This window comes from Oncorhynchus tshawytscha, linkage group LG03, assembly GCF_018296145.1.
Source record: "Oncorhynchus tshawytscha isolate Ot180627B linkage group LG03, Otsh_v2.0, whole genome shotgun sequence".
Classification (NCBI taxonomy): domain Eukaryota; kingdom Metazoa; phylum Chordata; class Actinopteri; order Salmoniformes; family Salmonidae; genus Oncorhynchus; species Oncorhynchus tshawytscha.
In genome coordinates this window covers 67,062,894-67,081,935 of record NC_056431.1, presented here as the reverse complement: position 1 = coordinate 67,081,935, position 19,042 = coordinate 67,062,894, and the positions used below count along the sequence as shown (strand labels likewise).

The window sequence follows — 19,042 nt, the reverse complement described above, 5'->3', positions numbered from 1 at the left end:
GCACTGTTCTCATGTTTTCATAAAGAGAACAGTAACATTGGATGTAATGTTATTGTCTCATTATTTTAGTGCAAAATCAATAAACATGTTGATCACACAAATGTCAGCAACACTGATATGCTCCCAGTACAGCACATCCTTCCCAATAGATTATCGTGAAAGTACAGTACACTGAAGTGGTCCTGTGGTGATATAACATTTGAGTGGTCAAAGAGTTGGAGAAAACACTCTCAGCCCTTCAGTGAATGTCCAGATAGGTTTCACAACCATCTCGATACGTTCTAAAGAATTTCAGGGTAGTTTTACTGCACATAAAAACTATGTTCTATGTAGGCTGTATCTGTAGCTGAGTAAGTAGTGAAGTGTGCTCTGCCATCTGCACTTTTTTAAGCTACCACAAGAGGGGAGCAGAGAGGTGTATCCCAGCAGGACTGGCAGATGCCAGGCCAAATTTGTCCTTCTCTGTCTTATAGTATGTTGCCTCTCCTCTGTCTCTCTCTCTCGCACTCTCTTGCCCGCTCTTTTTATTTTGCGCACTCTCTCTCTCACGCAGCTTCTCCCCCTCTATCCCAGTCCTTCTCTCTCTCCCTCCCTTTCTACGTCTCTCTCCCAGTCATCCTCTTCCACTCTCTCGGTCTTTCTGTCTCCTGTCCTACCCATCTCCTTGAAGCCATACAGCTAATGGGTTGTTATATTCCATTCGTCTGCCGCCAATGATGTCATCACGACCAAGTCTTAAACATACTGTACTGAGTGTCTGTCTGTCTCTGTATGTCTGTATGTCTGTCTGTACGTAATTCTTTGTGTGTGTGTGTATGTGTGTGTGTGTGTGTGTGTGCATATGTACTGGGTGTCTGTGTGTGAGTATATGTACATGTTTGTGTTTGCACCTGTGTGTGTGTGTGTGTGTTTACCTGTGTGTGCACCCGTGTGTTTGTACCTGTGTGTGTGTGTGTGTTTGCACCTGTGTGTGCACCTGTGTGTTTGTACCTGTGTGTGTGTGTCTATGCTTTCGTTTCCTCCACATTGCATGAGACAGGTGAAAGATAAGAATCTCAGCTCACCATGGTTATACGTGCTGACACGTCCCACATGAGCCAAAGAAAAACAGAACCACCTGCATTTGAACATCAGTGAGACCCAACGCTACATGTTTATTTATCCACATTTCCTTCGATTTGAAGGGACCGCCACACCATTTGCCCTTCTGAGCCAGGGTTTGATCCACTTCCTTGTTTCTTGTCCAAACACACAGCCACGGGAGGAAACTGTGTTTACAGAGCAGAGCACTGCAGTTGAGGGCAGTGTGAAGTCTCAAGGCCGTGGAGACACATGTTCAGTTTTTCTGCTTTCATCTAGCTCCATCAGCCTAGGTACTAGTTAAAAGAATCCAGTCCAGTCAGATCCAAACAAAAACACACATGTAAATATGATTCACACACACTGCACTGACAGCCCCAGCAGTTTGAACATATTCAAACAAACTGATTTCCAGAGACCTTGAAAGAAAATTAAAAACAGGCATTGTTTTTCCAGCTGAGGTTTGAGTTAGAAGAGATGGCTGGGGCTTTAACTCTTCCAGACCTAGTGGGCTTGTACATAAAACCACTTCCACTCCATTGCATAAAACACAAAAAAACCTGCATTCAAACTGGTTTCAATGACATCCAGCTTAGGGTTTAATAGAGATTTCCAAATTATAATAAAGGTTGGCTGTCAGCTACACAATTCCTCCCATCTTTTTGACATAATCAGGACACACAGAATATGCATAAACAATGTAAATAGATGGGGGAATGTGCTGGAAAAGTACATTCAGCTTTCATAATAACAAATAACAAATATGTGTGCGTGAGGGTATAGACTCATATAGCCAAAAGGGCTGAGAAATGACAGGACAATTTGCTCTAATGTAAATGAACATAGATGATGGAACATATTCCCTTTTGTTTATGCGATGAAGCGCTAAGGGTATAGCAAATATTTACCATCTGCAGGTAAATATAATAATTGTCGTGAAATTCTTCTGAAAGATCAGGTTTTCATTTTGCTATGGACTATTGTATAATCTTTTATAGCATTAACAAAACGTGACACATTAAAATTAGTAGATTATGAATATCGTAAGTCTTCCTCATTCTACATCCTCTTGACATGGAACTCTGAGTCCTGGGACTGCACATCTTCCTCATTCTACACCCTCTTGACATGGAACTCTGAGTCCTGGAACTGCAAGTCTTCCTCATTCTACACCCTCTTGACATGGAACTCTGAGTCCTGGGACTGCACGTCTTCCTCATTCTACACCCTCTTGACATGGAACTCGGAGTCCTGGAACTGCAAGTCTTCCTCGCGCTCCATTCTCTTGACATGGAACTCGGAGTCCTGGGACTCTGCAAGTCTTCCTCCATCCCCTTGACCTGGAGACTCTGCTCTCCCAACACATCTCACTTCCTCCAATATCTCCACCAATTTAATAAGGACATACTTCTGTATCTCTGAAATGTTGTAAAGACATTTGTAAGAAGAATATTTTGTTGACACTGTATGGACATTTAGGGTTTTTAAAGAGAGAACTAAAGTATGACATATACAACAGAGCCTGACAGACTAGATTGTGATGGCAAATATATGGAGTGAAATCACAGGACTGAATACATCCACATAGTTCACCACTTCAATCATGTCCTATATTCTAGTGGTTTCAATGATTGACTTCAACACCTACCATGCACGTTAACTCCTTATGGTATAGGGGACGGTTGTGTCCCACTTGGGCAAAAAACAGGGAAAATGCAGCGTGGCAAATAAAATAAAAAATGATATAAAAATCAAACAAATCAAGCTACACTCGTTGTGAATCCAGCCAACATGTCAGATTTTAAAAAGGCTTTTCGGCGAAAGCATAAGAAGCTATTATCTGATGATAGCACAACAGTAAACAAAGAGGGTAGCATATTTCAACCCTGCAGGCGCAACACAAAACGCAGAAATAAAATATAAAACATGCATTACCTTTCACAAGCTTTTTTGTTGGCACTACAATATGTCCCATAAACATCACAATTGGTCCTTTTGTTCGATTAATTCTGTCCATATATATCCAAATGTCAATTTATAAAGCGCGTTTGATCCAGAAAAAACTGCTTCCAAAATGCGCAACTTCACTACCAAATATTTCAAAAAGTTGTCTATAAACTTTGCCAAAATATTTCAAACTACTTTTGTAATACAACTTTAGGTATTTTTAAATGTTAATAATCAATCAAATTGTAGACGGGTCTATCTGTGTTCAATACAGGAATTTTCATATCTGATCCATAGTCTTCTGATTAATGAATTATTTACTTTACCTCACGTTAGTATCATTCCAAACGTCGTAAATTGTTGGTTATCTGCACGAACCCAGTCTTCACTATGAGTCATCCATACATCAATTGTCTTAAATCGTTTATTTATTACTAACTAAGTAATTCACAGAAATGCATAAACAAACAAACAAGGTAAATGTGGTTACATGAAATGAGAATGTGCCCTAGTGGGCTAAACCAGCATGGCGGCTTGTTAGACAAAAGGGGAAGTGGGGGTCGACTAAGAAGTCACTACAGAGTGATAATTATAACAATTGAAATGCTAATCCTTTGCACATGAACGCTCACTCATTCGGGAACAATTGCAATCAATATATATATTTACGCTCAGTGTGTCGTCTTGATCGCTGGTGAAAAGTCTCTCTCCCTCTCTCTCTCTGTCGTGGTTATAGTGGATAGTTCAGAGTGACATTCATTAATTTCATTATAGGATGGATGTTTCGGCGGTTGTCGTTCTTCGCGTTCAATGATACCGAATTCCTAGCTTCAGACTAGTAATTAATATCAAAGACTTGTTCTTATTCTGTCGGTATTGATAGTCTAAGAGTTTAACTTCTTGACGCTACCCATCCCTTAAGCGGGATAATTGTCATCAGCAACCGCTGAATAGCATAAGGCCACAGTCAAATAATATTACAAAAAATATTAATATTCATGAAATCACAAGTGCAATATTGCAAAACACAGCTTAGCCTTTTGTTAATACACCTGTCGTCTCAGATTTTGAAATTATGCTTTACAGCGAAAGCAATCCAAGTGTTTGTGTAAGTTTATCGATAGCACAGGAAAACATTATGTACACTAAGCATTAAGTAGCTAGGTCACGAAAATCAGAAAAGCAATAAAATTAATTGTTTACCTTTAATGATCTTCGGATGTTTCCACTCACGAGACTCCCAGTTACACAACAAATGTTCCTTTTGTTCCATAAAGATTATTTTTTATATCCAAATATCGCGTTATGTTCAGAAATCGCGTTACGTTGTCGCGTTATGTTCAGAAAAGAGCAGTCACGACAACGCAGACGAAAATTCCAAATAATATCCATAATGTCCACAGAAACATGTCAAACGTTTTTTATAATCAATCCTCAGGTTGTTTTTAAAATATATAAAATATATATTCGATAATATATCAACCGTGAGTGGAGGTTTTTCAATAGGACCGGGAGAAACAATGGCCGGGTTACTCTGTTATGCAAAACTAACTGAGAGCCCCCACTTATCCACTTACGCAATGTGATCTTTCTCGCTCATTTTTCAAAATAAAAGCCCGAAACTATGTCTAAAGACTGTTGACACCTTAGGGAATCCATAGAAAAAGGAATCTGGTTGATATCCCTTTAAATGGAGGGTAGGCATGAATAGGAACAGAGAGGTTTCAAAATAAGAGGCACTTCCTGATTGGATTTTCCTCAGGTTTTCACCTGCAATATCAGTTCTGTTATACTCACAGACAATATTTTGACAGTTTTGGAAACTGTAGAGAGTGTTCTACACTCTACAGTTTTGGAAACTTTAGAGTGTGTTCTATCCTAATGTGACAATTACATGCATATTCTAGTTTCTGGGGCTGAGAAATAGGCAGTTTCAAATGGGTACGTTTTTTAGCCAAAAACGAAAATACTGCCCCCTACACGCAAAAGGTTAACCATGTGGTATGGTTAAAATATTCAGCAATGGTCTACAACCTTTGTACTCTCCTAATGGAGAAAAAAAAATGGTCTGCAACCTTTAGCCATCTCGTAATTGAGGTAAGCTCGGTTTGGTGATAATTTCTATTCGGAATGGCAGTAAAGGGCTGTCCCAGGATGTCTGACCCTAACTGGGCTCAGGGGCGGTCCTCTGATTTAGTTCACTCCAATCCCCTTTTTGAGTTTTCCTTCATTAAACAGTCCAAAATCATATTACACAATTTTACAAACAGTATCATACTCACTCATTCATCTTACTCATTTACTGTTCTGTGAAGGGAGTAGTACACAGCGCTGTACAAGATTTTCAGTTTCTTGGCAATTTCTCGCATGGAATAGTCTTCATTTCTCAGAACAAGAATAGAATGATGAGTTTCAGAAGAAAGTTCTTTGTTTCTGGCCATTGAGGATAGGAAACACTGTCACCACCGATAAATCTACGATAATCGAGAATTTCAATAAAGCACCCTTTTACGGCTGGCCATGCTCTCCACCTGGCTACCCCTACCCCAGCCAACAGCTCTGCATCCCCCGCAGCAATTTGCCCAAGCCCCCCGCAACTCCTTCACCCAAATCCAGATAGCTGATGATCTGAGAGAGCTGCAATATCTGGATCCCTACAAATCAGCTGGGCTAGACAATCTGGACCCTCTCTTTCTAAAAATTATCCTCCAAAATTGTTGCAACCCCTATTACCAGTCTGTTCAACCTCTCTTTCGTATCGTCTGAGATCCCTAAAGATTGGAAAGCTGCCACGGTCATTCCCCTCTTCAAAGGGGGAGACACTCTAGACCCAAACTGCTACAGACCTATATCCATCCTACCCTGCCTTTCTAAGGTCTTCCAAAGCCAAGTTGACAAACAGATTACTGGCCATTTCGTATTCCTCCGTACCTTCTCCACTATGCAATCTGGCGTCCGAGCTGGTCATGGGTGCACCTCAGCAACGCTAAAGGTCCGAAACGATATCATAACCGCCATCGATAAAAGATAGTACTGTGCAGCCGTCTTCATCGACCTGGCCAAGGCTTTTGACTCTGTCAATCACCACATTCTTATCGGCAGACTCAATAGCCTTGGTTTCTCAAATGACTGCCTGGCCTGGTTCACCAACTACTTCTCAGATAGAGTTCAGTGTGTTAAATCAGAGGGCCTGTTGTCCGGACCTCTGGCAGTCTCTATGGTGGTGTCACAGGGTTCAATTCTCGGGCCGACTCTTTTCTCTGTATACATCAATGATGTTGCTCTTGCTGCTGGAGATTCTCTGATCCACCTCTATGCAGATGACACCATTCTGTATACATCTGGCCCTTCTTTGGACGCTGTGTTAATAAACCTCCAAACAAGCTTCAATACCATACAACACTCCTTCCGTGACCTCCAACTGCTCTTAAATGCAAGTAAAACTAAATGCATGCTCTTCAACCGATCGCTTCCCGCACCTGCCCACCCATCCAGCATCACTACTCTGGACGGTTCTGACTTAGAATATGTGGACAACTACAAATACCTAGGTGTCTGGTTAGACTGCAAACTCTCCCTCCAGACTCACATTAAGCATCTCCAATCCAAAATTAAATCTAGAATCAGCTTCCTATTTTGCAACAAAGGCCTCCTTCACTCATGCTGCTAAACATACCTTTGTAAAACTGACTATCCTACCAATCCTTGACTTCGGCGATGCCATTTACAAAATAGCCTCCAACACTCTACTCAGCAAATCGGTTGTAGTCTATCACAGTGCCACCCGTTTTGTCACCAAAGCCCCATATACTACCCAACACTGCGACCTGTATGCTCTCGTTGGCTGGCCCTCGCTACATATTCGTTGCCAAACCCACTGTCTCCAGGTCATCTATAAGTCTTTGCTAGGTAAAGCCCCACCTTATCTCAGCTCACTGATCACCATAGCAACACCCACCTGTCGCATGTGCTCCAGCAGGTATATTTCACAGGTCACCCCCAAAGCCAACACCTCCTTTGGCCGCCTTTCCTTCTAGTTCTCTGCTACTAATGACTGGAACGAATTGCAAAAATCACTGAAGCTGGAGATTTATATCTCCCTCTCTAACTTTAAGCATCAGCTGTCAGAGCAGCTTAGCGATCACTGTACCTGCAAACAGCCCATTTGTAAATAGTACACCCAACTACCTCATCCCAATATTGTTATTTATTTTTTTGCTCTTTTGCACCCCAGTATCTCCACTTGCACATCATCATCTGCACATCTATCACTCCAGTTGTCACGTTCGTCGTAATAATGGTCGGACCAAGCTGCAGCACAAATGGTTTCCACATAATTTATTAAAGTGAAAAACCTAGAACAAAACAAATAAGGAAACAAACAACGAACCGTGACTAACGAGATGCTATGTGCACTAACTCAAAACATAAACAATATCCCATAACCCACAGGTGGAAAAAATGCTACTTAAGTATGATCCCCAATTAGAGACACACTGATAGCCAGCTGCCTCTAATTGGGAATCATACCAAAACCCCAACATAGAAAAAACAACCTAGAACCCCACATAGAAAATATAAACTAGACTAACCCCCCAGTCACGCCGTGACTTACTCCATCATAGAAAATAAAGGCTCTCTATGGTCAGGACGTGACACCAGTGTTAATGCTAAATCGTAATTATTTCGCCACTATGGCCTATTTATTGTCTTACCGCCCTAATCTTACTACATTTGCACACACTGTACATATATTTTTCTATTGTGTTTTTGACTGTACGCTTGTTTATGTGTAACTCTGTGTTGTTGTTTTTGTCTTACTGCTATGCTCTATCTTGGCCAGGTCGCAGTTGTAAATGAGAACTTGTTCTCAACTGGCCTATCTGATGAAATAAAGGTGTTCTCAACTGGCCTACCTGGTGAAATAAAGGTGTTCTCAACTGGCCTACCTGGTGAAATAAAACATTTAATAAAAAAGTAGCTTGAGGCCATTTTGGCCAATTTTGATTTAGAGCTTTGTTTTAATTGGAGCATGAATGAAAAGCTGTGATACACATTTGTGAATTATTGTTTTTTCCAGATCAGACACCAAATGTAACCAAAACATCTACACATTTTTTTTTGCAAAACACTATAGTCACCATTTGGAAAAAGTGACACCTACTCTTATGAAATTATTACTGGAATAAAATAAAACTCATTATAGTACATCTGAAAATATGATAGTAATGTTGGTTCCACTTTATTTGAAGTGCCTCTTATGAAGGCTTCAAAAGTCTTCATATAGGCTTCATAAGCACTACATGGATGCCTCACAAATCATCCATATCAGTATAATGTGCTCTCTAAAGATTCATAATGTGGCATAACTGTGTGACATAACCATCAATTTATTTGTTCACATTTATTAATCTTTTATAGAGCATGAAATACGGTTACAGATGATTTGTGACTCATTTATGTAGTGCTTATGAAGCCTATATGTATGCTTTATGAAGCCTTCATAAGATGCACTTCAAATAAAGCGGCACTGTAATCTTAAATCCTTTGCTTCCAAAACAATCACATTTTTAAAGACGTAATTCTGTGTATTTAACATGTCACTGAGTAATGATTTTATGTCTCTCGCTATGTCGGGTGCCGCAAAATAGGGATCTAAAAGATAATGAGTTTGTTTCGTTGTTATAGAAAATCTCTTGAGCCTGACAGTCAACTAGGTTTGTGAAACTCCAAACAGACCAGAAGCTGTGTCACGACTTCCGCCGAGTTGGTGTCTCTCCTTGTTCGGGCGGCGTTCGGAGGTCGTTGACACCGGCTTTCTAGCTGCCACCGATCCATGTTTCTTTTTCCATTTGTGATGTCCTGATTGTACACGCCTGGTTCCCACTACGTTATTATTATTTCCCTATTTAACCCTCTGGTTCTCATTATGTTTTGTGTGTGATTGTTCCTGGTTTTGTGTTAGTCTTTTGTGTTAGGGTTTGTTATCCCTGAATGGATTTATTGGCTGATATTTTTTTCTGAGTAAAGTATGTTATTTTACTCAGTTCTGTGTCCTGTGCCTGACTCTGTCCGCATGTCTGCACAACTGACACTTGACACTGTGCATGGATCTGTTTTTAATATATGGCATTTTAGCAGATGCGTTTAGCCAAAACAACTTACATTTTACGTATTGGTAGTCACGGGAATCAAACCCACTACACTGACATTATAAGCGCTACTGAGCTACAAAGGACAAAACTGCATGAGAAAGAGCCTGCAGGCAAGACAGGAGACACACAGTAGTTTGTATTTGTATTTATTATGGATGCCCATTTAGCTGCCAAAGCAGCAGCTACTCTATTTGGGGTCCAGCAAAATTAAGGCAGTTTATACAATTTTAAAACATTAATGTTTTAAGCCCCTACTCCACCACTACCACATATCTATATCACTAAATCCATGTGTATGTATAGTGCGTATGTTAGTGTGTGTGTGTGTGTGTGTGTGTGTACATGTGTCTGTGCCAATGTTTGTGTTGCTTCACAGTCCCCGCTGTTCCATATGGTGTTTTTTTTATCTGTTTTTAAAATCTAATTGTACTGCTTGCGTCAGTTACTTGATGTGGAATTCCCCCACAGTAACTCATGTGCTGTCCTAGCGTTAAATGCAGACATAAATTAGAAAAATAATGTCAGTTACAGAGCTTTTCACTTGATGGACATTCTAATCAAGGCAATATTCATTTCAGAGATGTACAGTACCAGTCAAAATTTAGGACACACCTACTCATTCAAGGGTTATTCATTTATTTTGACTATTTTCTACATTGTAGAATAAAAGTGAAGACATCAAAACTATGAAATAACACATGTAGAATCATGTAGTAAAATTGTTAAACAAATCAAAAGATATTTTATATTTGAGATTCTTCAAAGTAGCCACCCTTTGCCTTGATGACAGCTTTGCACACTTTTAATTCCTTGGCGTACACATTACGGACGAACTGAAATGGTCCACTCACACAGACATTGCAGTGAAGAAGGCACAAGAGCGCCTCAGGAGGCTGAAGAAATTTGGCTTGTCACCTAAAACCTTAACAAACTTTTACAGATGCACAATTGAGAGCATCCTGTCGGGCTGCATCACCGCCTGGTATGGCAACTGCTCCGCCCACAACCGCAAGGCTCTCCAGGGGGTGGTGCAGTCTGCACAATGCATCACCGTGGGCAAACTACCTACAGCACCCAATGTCACAGGAAGGCCAAAAAGATCATCAAGGACAACAACCACCCGAGCCACTGCCTGTTCACCCCGATACCATCGACAAGGAAGTGTTAGGACAGGTACTTCAAAGCTTTTTATAAGAAACATCAATATGTTGAAAATTCCAAATTGTTTGCTTGGTCAACTGACAGACAGCTCTGACACACACACACTTATGCCACCAGACATGCCACCAGAGGTCTTTTCACAGTCCCCAAATTCATAACAAATTCAAGAAAGTGTACAGTATCATATAGAGCACTAATTGCATGGAACTTACTTCCATCTCATATTGCTCAAATAAACAGCAAACCTGGTTTCAAAAAATAGATAAAGCAACACCTCGCGGCACAACGCCTCTCCCCTATTTGACCTAGATAGTTTGTGTGTATGCATTGATATGTAGGTTACTTGTGCCTTTTGTATTTTTTCAATGTAGTTCTGTCCTTGAGCTGTTCTTGTGTAACGGTTTTCTAGGTGTGAAGGAGAGTCAGACCAAAATGCAGCGTGTAGATTGCGATCCATGTTTATTCAACAAACGTAACACGAATCTAAATAAACACTATAAAACAAATAAAGTAACGAAAACCGAAACAGGCTATACTTGCGTAAACTAACACAGAGACAGGACCAAATACACTAAGGACAATCACCCACGACAAACTCAAAGAATATGGCTGCCTAAATATGGTTCCCAATCAGAGACAACGATTAACACCTGCCTCTGATTGAGAACCACTCCAGACAGCCATAGACTTTGCTAGATAACCCCACTAGCTACAATCCCAATACAAACACACCAGAACCCCAAGACAAAACACACCACAATACAAAAACCCCATGCCACACCCTGGCCTGACCAAATACATGAAGAAAAACACAAAATGCTTAGACCAGGGCGTGACAGAACCCCCCTAAGGTGCGGACTCCCGAACGCACCTCAAAACAATAGGGAGGGTTCGGGTGGGCGTCTGTCCATGGTGGCGGCTCCGGCGCGGGACGTGGAACCCACTCAGTTAATGTCTTAGTCCCCTCTCCTCGCGTCCCTGGATAGTCCACCCTCGCCGCCGACCATGGCCTAGTAGTCCTCACCCAGAAACCCACTGGACTGAGGAGCAGATCGGGACTGAAGGACAGCTCGGGAGTGAGAGAAAGCTCGGGAGTGAGAGAAAGCTCGGGAGTGAGAGAAAGCTCAGGCAGGTAGGTAGATCTACCAGATCCTGGCTGGCTGGTGGTTTCAGCAGATCCTGGCTGACTGGCAGATCCTGGTGGATCCTGGCTGACTGGCGGATCCTGGCAGATCCGACTGGCAGATCCTGGCAGATCTGGAAGAGTCTGGCAGATCTGGAAGAGTCTGGTTGACTGGCAGATCTGGAAGAGTCTGGTTGACTGGCAGATCTGGAAGAGTCTGGTTGACTGGCAGATCTGGAAGAGTCTGGTTGACTGGCAGATCTGGAAGAGTCTGGTTGACTGGCAGATCTGGAAGAGTCTGGTTGACTGGCAGATCTGGAAGAGTCTGGTTGACTGGCAGATCTGGAAGAGTCTGGTTGACTGGCAGATCTGGAAGAGTCTGGTTGACTGGCAGATCTGGAAGAGTGGCTGACTGGCAGATCTGGAAGAGTGGCTGACTGGCAGATCTGGAAGAGTCTGGGCAGATCTGAAGAGTCTGGTTGACTAGCAGATCTGGAGGAGTCCGGTTGACTGGCAGATCTGGAAGAGTCTGGCTGACGGGCGGATCCTGGCAGACTGAAAGATCTGGCTGCTCCATGCTGACTGGCGGCTCTGGCTGCTCCACGCTGACTGGCGGCTCTGGCTGCTCCACGCTGACTGGCGGCTCTGGCTGCTCCATGTAGGCTGACAGCTCTGGCGGCTCCGTGCAGACTGGCAGCTCCGTGCAGACTGGCAGCTCCGTGCAGACTGGCAGCTCCGTGCAGACTGGCAGCTCCGTGCAGACTGGCAGCACCGCAGACTGGCAGCTCCGTGCAGACTGGCAGCTCCGTGCAGACTGACAGCTATGACTGCTTCATGCAGACTGACAGCTATGACTGCTTCATGCAGACTGACAGCTCTGACTGCTCCATGCAGACTGACAGCTCTGGCTGCTTCATGCAAACTGACAGCTCTGGCTGCTTCATGCAAACTGACAGCTCTGGCTGCTTCATGCAAACTGACAGCTCTGGCTGCTTCATGCAAACTGACAGCTCTGGCTGCTCCATGCAGACTGGCAGCTCTGGCTGCTTCATGCAGACTGGCAGCTCTGGCTGCGCTGAACAGGCAGGAGACTCCGGCAGCGCTGTAGAGGAGGAAGGCTCTGGCTGCGCTGAACAGGCGGGAGACTCCGGCAGCGCTGGAGATGAGGAAAGCTCTAACAGCGCTAGATAGGCGGGAGACTCCGGCAGCGCAGGAGAGGAGAAAGGCTCCGACAGCGCTGGAGAGGCGAGGCGCACTGTAGGCCTGATGCGTGGTGCTGGTACTGGTGGTACTGGACCGAGGACACGCACAGGAAGCCTGGTGCGGGGAGCTGCTACCGGAGGGCTGGGTTGTGGAGGTGGTACTGGATAGACCGGACCGTGCAGGCGCACTGGAGCTCTTGAGCACCGAGCCTGCCCAACCTTACCTGGCTCGATGCCCACTCTAGCCCGGCCGATACGAGGAACTGGAATATACCGCACCGGGCTATGCACCCGCACTGGGGACACCGTGCGCACCACTGCATAACACGGTGCCTGCCCGGTCTCTCTAGCCCCCGGTAACCACAGGAAGTTTGCACAGGTCTCCTACCTGGCATAGCCATACTCCCTGTGAGCCCCCCAATAAATTTTTGGGGCTGACTCTCGGGCTTCCGTCCGCGCCGCCGTGCTTGCTTCGCCAACCTCATTCTCCGATAACCTTCCGCGCACTGCTCCATCGAATCCCAGGCGGGCTCCGGCACTCTCCCTGGGTCGACCGCCCACCTGTCTATCTCCTCCCAAGAAGTATAGTCCATACTGTACTCCTCTTTGGGCTGCTCCTGTTGCCTCCTCTCCTGCTGGACCTGTTGCCTCTCCTGCTGCTCCTGCCTGTTGACACGCTGCTTGGTCCGTTGGTGGTGGGTGATTCTGTAACGGTTTTCTAGGTGTGAAGGAGAGTCGGACCAAAATGCAGCGTGTAGATTGCGATCCATGTTTATTCAACAAACGTAACACGAATCTAAATACAAACACTATAAAACAAATAAAGCAACGAAAACCGAAACAGCCTATACTTGCGTAAACTAACACAGAGACAGGACCAAATACACTAAGGACAATCACCCACGACAAACTCAAAAAATATGGCTGCCTAAATATGGTTCCCAATCAGAGACAACGATAAACACCTGCCTCTGATTGAGAACCACTCCAGACAGCCATAGACTTTGCTAGATAACCCCACTAGCTACAATCCCAATACAAACACACCAGAACCCCAAGACAAAACAGACCACAATACAAAAACCCCATGCCACACCCTGGCCTGACCCAATACATGAAGAAAAACACAAAATACTTAGACTAGGGCGTGACATCTTGTCTATTGATGTTCTGTATTATATCATTCTGTATTATGTTTCATGTTTTGTGTGGAACCCAGGAAGAGTAGCTGCTGCTTTTGCAACAGCTAATGGGGATCCTAATAAAATAAAACATAAAAAGCTGGGACCGAGAGATTGAAAACTAGCTTCTATCTCAAGGCCATCAGACTGTTAAACAGCAATCACTAACACAGAAAGGCTGCTGCCTACATACAGACCTGAAATCATTGGGAACTTTAATAAATGGATAACTAGTCACTTTAGTAATGTTAACATATCTTGCATTACTCATCTCGTATGTATTTACTGTATTTTATACCATCTATTGCATCTTGCCTATGCTGCTCTGTTATTGCTCATCCATATATTTATATGTATATATTCTTATTCCATTCCTTTACTTGTGTATTAGGTAGTTGTTGGGGAATTGATAGATTACATGTTAGATATTGCTGCACTGTCAGAACTAGAAGCACAAGCATTTCGCTACACTCGCTATAACATCTGCTAACCACATGTATGTGACAGTTATGCCCCTGTATGACAATATCCCTAAATTTGGCCAATTCCCCCTTCTTGGCAATATATTAACGCCCCTCTCTTACGAGCTAGCTAGCTATGTATGATAGTTGGATCGCTAGTTAACCCATACAGCAAGCTAGTTAGTTAGCAAACCAGCTACCTAGCTATGCTTTCCCACCATGCTAACTAGCTAGCATCTGCAGGTACCCAGATTAGCTAGCTAACGTAGCTATCTACCAATCTAGGGGCAAGAGAAAAAAATAGTTTGCTAGCTAGTTAGCTACATACATGCACCAATGTCTAACATTAATCAGCAGCAGTAGGTCATTTTGGCCAAATCATTGTCCTCATTTCCCCTTCTAAGTGGCTTATTAATGCCCCTTTTTCACAAGCTATAACAGTTAGCTAGCTAGTTAACCCATAGTAAGTTATCAAATAAATTAGCTATGCTTTACCGCTAGCTAGCATCTGCAGGTATCCTGAGTAGCTAGCCTAGAGAAAATAATAGTTTGTGACCTGAGAAGATTGATGTAACAACCATATGAAATTACAAAATATTTACCAAATGAATCTAACCAAAAATAATGTATAAACTTGTTGCAAAATGCTCTGGCATCTGTGTGGTTGTTAGAGAAGCAAATGTCCTTCTGGAAGGTTCTCCCGTTTTGTTGATCTTCTTAAACATACCTACTGCACCTGGTTGATCTTCCTAAACATCCCTATTGTGAGTGGAGCGGCTCACAGTTAGAGAATATAATGGTCTCTAGATTGTGGTGTCGAAATGACATTGACACATCCATCCATAACTGTTTCCAAACAATATTCCTCAGAAATGACCGACAAAACAAGTGGACTGCTCATTTAAACAACAGTGTCACATTGATAGTCCTTAGTGCTGAAACTGTCTGAATGCCAGAAGGCGGAACACATTGGACTCAGGTCATTTCTTCACAACTCCACCATCTGTCACTATGAGGTTATGGGGGCTTGAGTTATGGAAACGGGCCTAGTGTCAAGTGTCACCAAAACTCACACGCTGTAGTCTCTCTGCCCAGTCGGCTACAGACACAATATACTATTTCAGAATTTTTCACATTGGATTTAAATTAGGAAAAATTACAGGCAGCTTCAAAAGGGAATTCCCAATCTGTCGGCCTAACCATGTGACCCATTCAGATCTCAGAGGACCAGAGCCATGCATGCATTCCTCATTATTTGACAAAACCTTAGCTATCCTAATCGTCAGACTGGGAGATTAATATCTGTCGAAGTTTCCCTGCCAAATAAATAATTAAGCTGCAGTCTCATGTTTCAGGCCCTCTGAACGCCATCGTTGGACTGGTTCTGTGCTGGCCAGCAGATTCAAGGCAATCTCCAGTGACTAGTGCACATGTGTCAAACTCATTCAACGGAGGGCCGAGTGTCTGAGGGTTTTCGCTCCTCCCATACTTGATTTATGAATTAAGGTCACTGATTAGTTTGGAACTCCCCTCACCTGGTTTTCTATGTATTATCGAAAAGAAAAGCCGGCAGACACTAGGCCATGTGTCAAACTCATTCCTTGAAGGGCCTAGTGTCTGTGGGTTTTCGCTCCACTCTTATTAAACACACACACTGACATACACACACTGTTCCATTACTTTAAGAAGGGCCACATCCTTTTACACTGAGACAAAAGGAGAAAGAGAGTCCCCTTTCTATAGTATTTGCTTGTAGTGTTCTTTCATTAAATAACTATTTCCTTCCTCTTTTAAACTACTCACCTGCTTTTTTTCAACTAAACTGTTGTTTCATGTTCTGGACATGAGACCGCTCTCTCACTTCCTCTTGGTCTTGCATAAAGTAGTGCTAGTTACACAAAACCACTCACTCACACTGGTCTATTATAACGCACTGGCTTGGTACAATACTGCACTGGCTTGGTACAACACTGCACTGGCTTGGTACAACACTGCACTGGCCTGGTACAACACTGCACTGGCTTGGTACAACACTGCACTGGCTTGGTACAACACTGCACTGGCTTGGTACAATACTGCACTGGCTTGGTACAACACTGCACTGGCTTGGTACAATACTGCACTGGCTTGGTACAACACTGCACTGGCTTGGTACAACACTGCACTGGCTTGGTACAACACTGCACTGGCTTGGTACAACACTGCACTGGCTTGGTACAACACTGCACTGGCTTGGTACAACACTGCACTGGCTTGGTACAACACTGCACTGGCTTGGTATAACAGACCTGGAGAAGCTGGAGACATTGACCTGAATACAGCGAGGAGAGAAGCACACCTCCAACCCAGAGGAACAGGTGGAGGACTGCATGACTTGAAGAGACGCATTGCATCATTTGAATTTGAAGGTAAGGTGCTTTACTAACAAACAAAAATGCATATAACTGCCCACAGTTAGTTCTTAAATATATGAATACATTCCAAAATATATTTTGACCAAACTGCTGTAAACTGATCAAACTGCTGTAAAATCAAATTCTATTTGTTACATGTGCCGAATACAGGTATGACCTTACCGTGAAATGTTTACTTAAAATGTTTACTTAACAATGCAGTTAAGAAAATATTTACTAAATAAACAAAAGTAAAAGAAATAAGTAACACAATTACATAACAATAATGAGACTATATACAGGGGGTACCGGAACAGAGTCAATGTCCGGGGTTACAGGTTCGTCAAGGTAATTTTTACATGTAGCTAAGGGTAAAGTGACTATGCATAGATAATAAACAGCAAGTACCAGCAGTGTAAAAATGAACTGGCCAAACTGCTGTATGTGTGTTCCTTTCCAGCCATGCTGTGTGAGAGCAGACTATGGAGCATGACCTACTGTAGTGACCAGGATAGACTGGACCCTCTCCCCCCTATAATAGAGCCCCCCAGGATGAGCGTGAAGGCTGGGTCAGAGCCGGCTGCAGCCACCCTGCTTCAGGCCTCTCCAGGCCAGCCAAGCAGAAATGGCCACTCCATCCTCAGTAGAGTGCTCCAAAGCCAGAGGCCCTCCCAGGCGAGTGCCCAAATCCAGCCACAGGCTTTATCTCCACCGCAGGACCTGCATTCCCAGAAGCCCCATCCTGACAGACACATCTCCCCAGAGATGGAGATCCCTGGGCAGGCTTGTTCCGGTGGTGAGGTCCCCTTCCTGGTGCCCTCCTTCTGCCAGAGCATCTGTCAGAACTACAGCGACCTCCACATGGGGGTGACCAGGTGCTGCCTCTCGGCCCACAATAACTCGCAGCTCAACCGCTACCTGGAGAACAAGATACTGGACCTGTAACAATAGTACATGCTGGAGAACATGGCCCGTGATGGGGGCTGTGGTGAGGGCTTGCCCTGCCCTCTGCTGGCCTCAGAGTTGATTCTTACCAGCCTGGATCAGATCACCCTGCAGCTGAGCCGTGAGGGCCATCTGGAAGCGGGCCGGGCCAAAGACATGGTGCTCAGCTGCCTACTGAGGGTGGCCAGCGGCCTGCAGTCCAGTGAGATCAATACTCCCCTGCTCCAGATCTCCATGGATCTGCAGCTCCCCACTGATACTGCTACTGGTGCTGCTGCTAGTGGTGCAACTGCTACATCTACTGCTACTGGTGCTGCTGCTAGTAGTGCTACTGCTACATCTACTACTACTGGTGCTGCTGCTAGTGGTGCTACTGCTACATCTACTACTACTGGTGCTACTGCTACATCTACTACTACTGGTGCTGCTGCTAGTGGTGCTAGTGCTACATCTACTACTACTGGTGCTGCTGCTAGTGGTGCTAGTGCTACCTCTACTTCTACTGTTGCTATTATTGCAGGGGGCCCAGCAGCAACACCTCGGGGGCCTCTCAGCTCTACAATTGACCCCCAAGTTAAAAACATCCTTTAACCCCTGACCCCTGAAACAACTGGACTCAGACACCACCTTGCTACAGATATCAAACTAACACTTGACTCATCTGTCATCCAGTACTAGACAGGTTCACTCTCCCCCTAGCTTTAAAGTCTGAAAATCAGACTCCCCTGTTTCTTATTTTTCTACCTTCACTCAGGTTCTCCCTTTCTCCTCTCAGTACATACCGTTCTGGGGAGGTGAAACTGCTTCCAAACAGCTGCAGTGATAGAAATAGATGGACATTCAGGTGGAAACTGGTTGAGAGGAAAGACGTCTGCACTGTTCTCATGTTTTCATAAAGAGAACAGTAACATTGGATGTAATGTTATTGTCTCATTATTTTAGTGCAAAATCAATAAACATGTTGATCACACAAATGTCAGCAACACTGATATGCTCCCAGTACAGCACATCCTTCCCAATAGATTATCGTGAAAGTACAGTACACTGAAGTGGTCCTGTGGTGATATAACATTTGAGTGGTCAAAGAGTTGGAGAAAACACTCTCAGCCCTTCAGTGAATGTCCAGATAGGTTTCACAACCATCTCGATACGTTCTAAAGAATTTCAGGGTAGTTTTACTGCACATAAAAACTATGTTCTATGTAGGCTGTATCTGTAGCTGAGTAAGTAGTGAAGTGTGCTCTGCCATCTGCACTTTTTTAAGCTACCACAAGAGGGGAGCAGAGAGGTGTATCCCAGCAGGACTGGCAGATGCCAGGCCAAATTTGTCCTTCTCTGTCTTATAGTATGTTGCCTCTCCTCTGTCTCTCTCTCTCGCACTCTCTTGCCCGCTC

The 19,042-nt window shown here is 43.8% G+C and overlaps 1 protein-coding gene across 1 annotated transcript; it reads left to right on the top strand.

Moving 5' to 3' along the window:
• The first annotated feature begins 17,157 nt into the window (after window positions 1–17,157).
• On the top strand, window positions 17,158–18,239 carry LOC112224588. The gene is given in 1 exon segment (XM_024388228.1): window positions 17,158–18,239. A coding segment is annotated over 1 exon segment (1,074 nt). The 5' UTR covers window positions 17,158–17,165.
• Window positions 18,240–19,042: the final 803 nt, after the last annotated feature.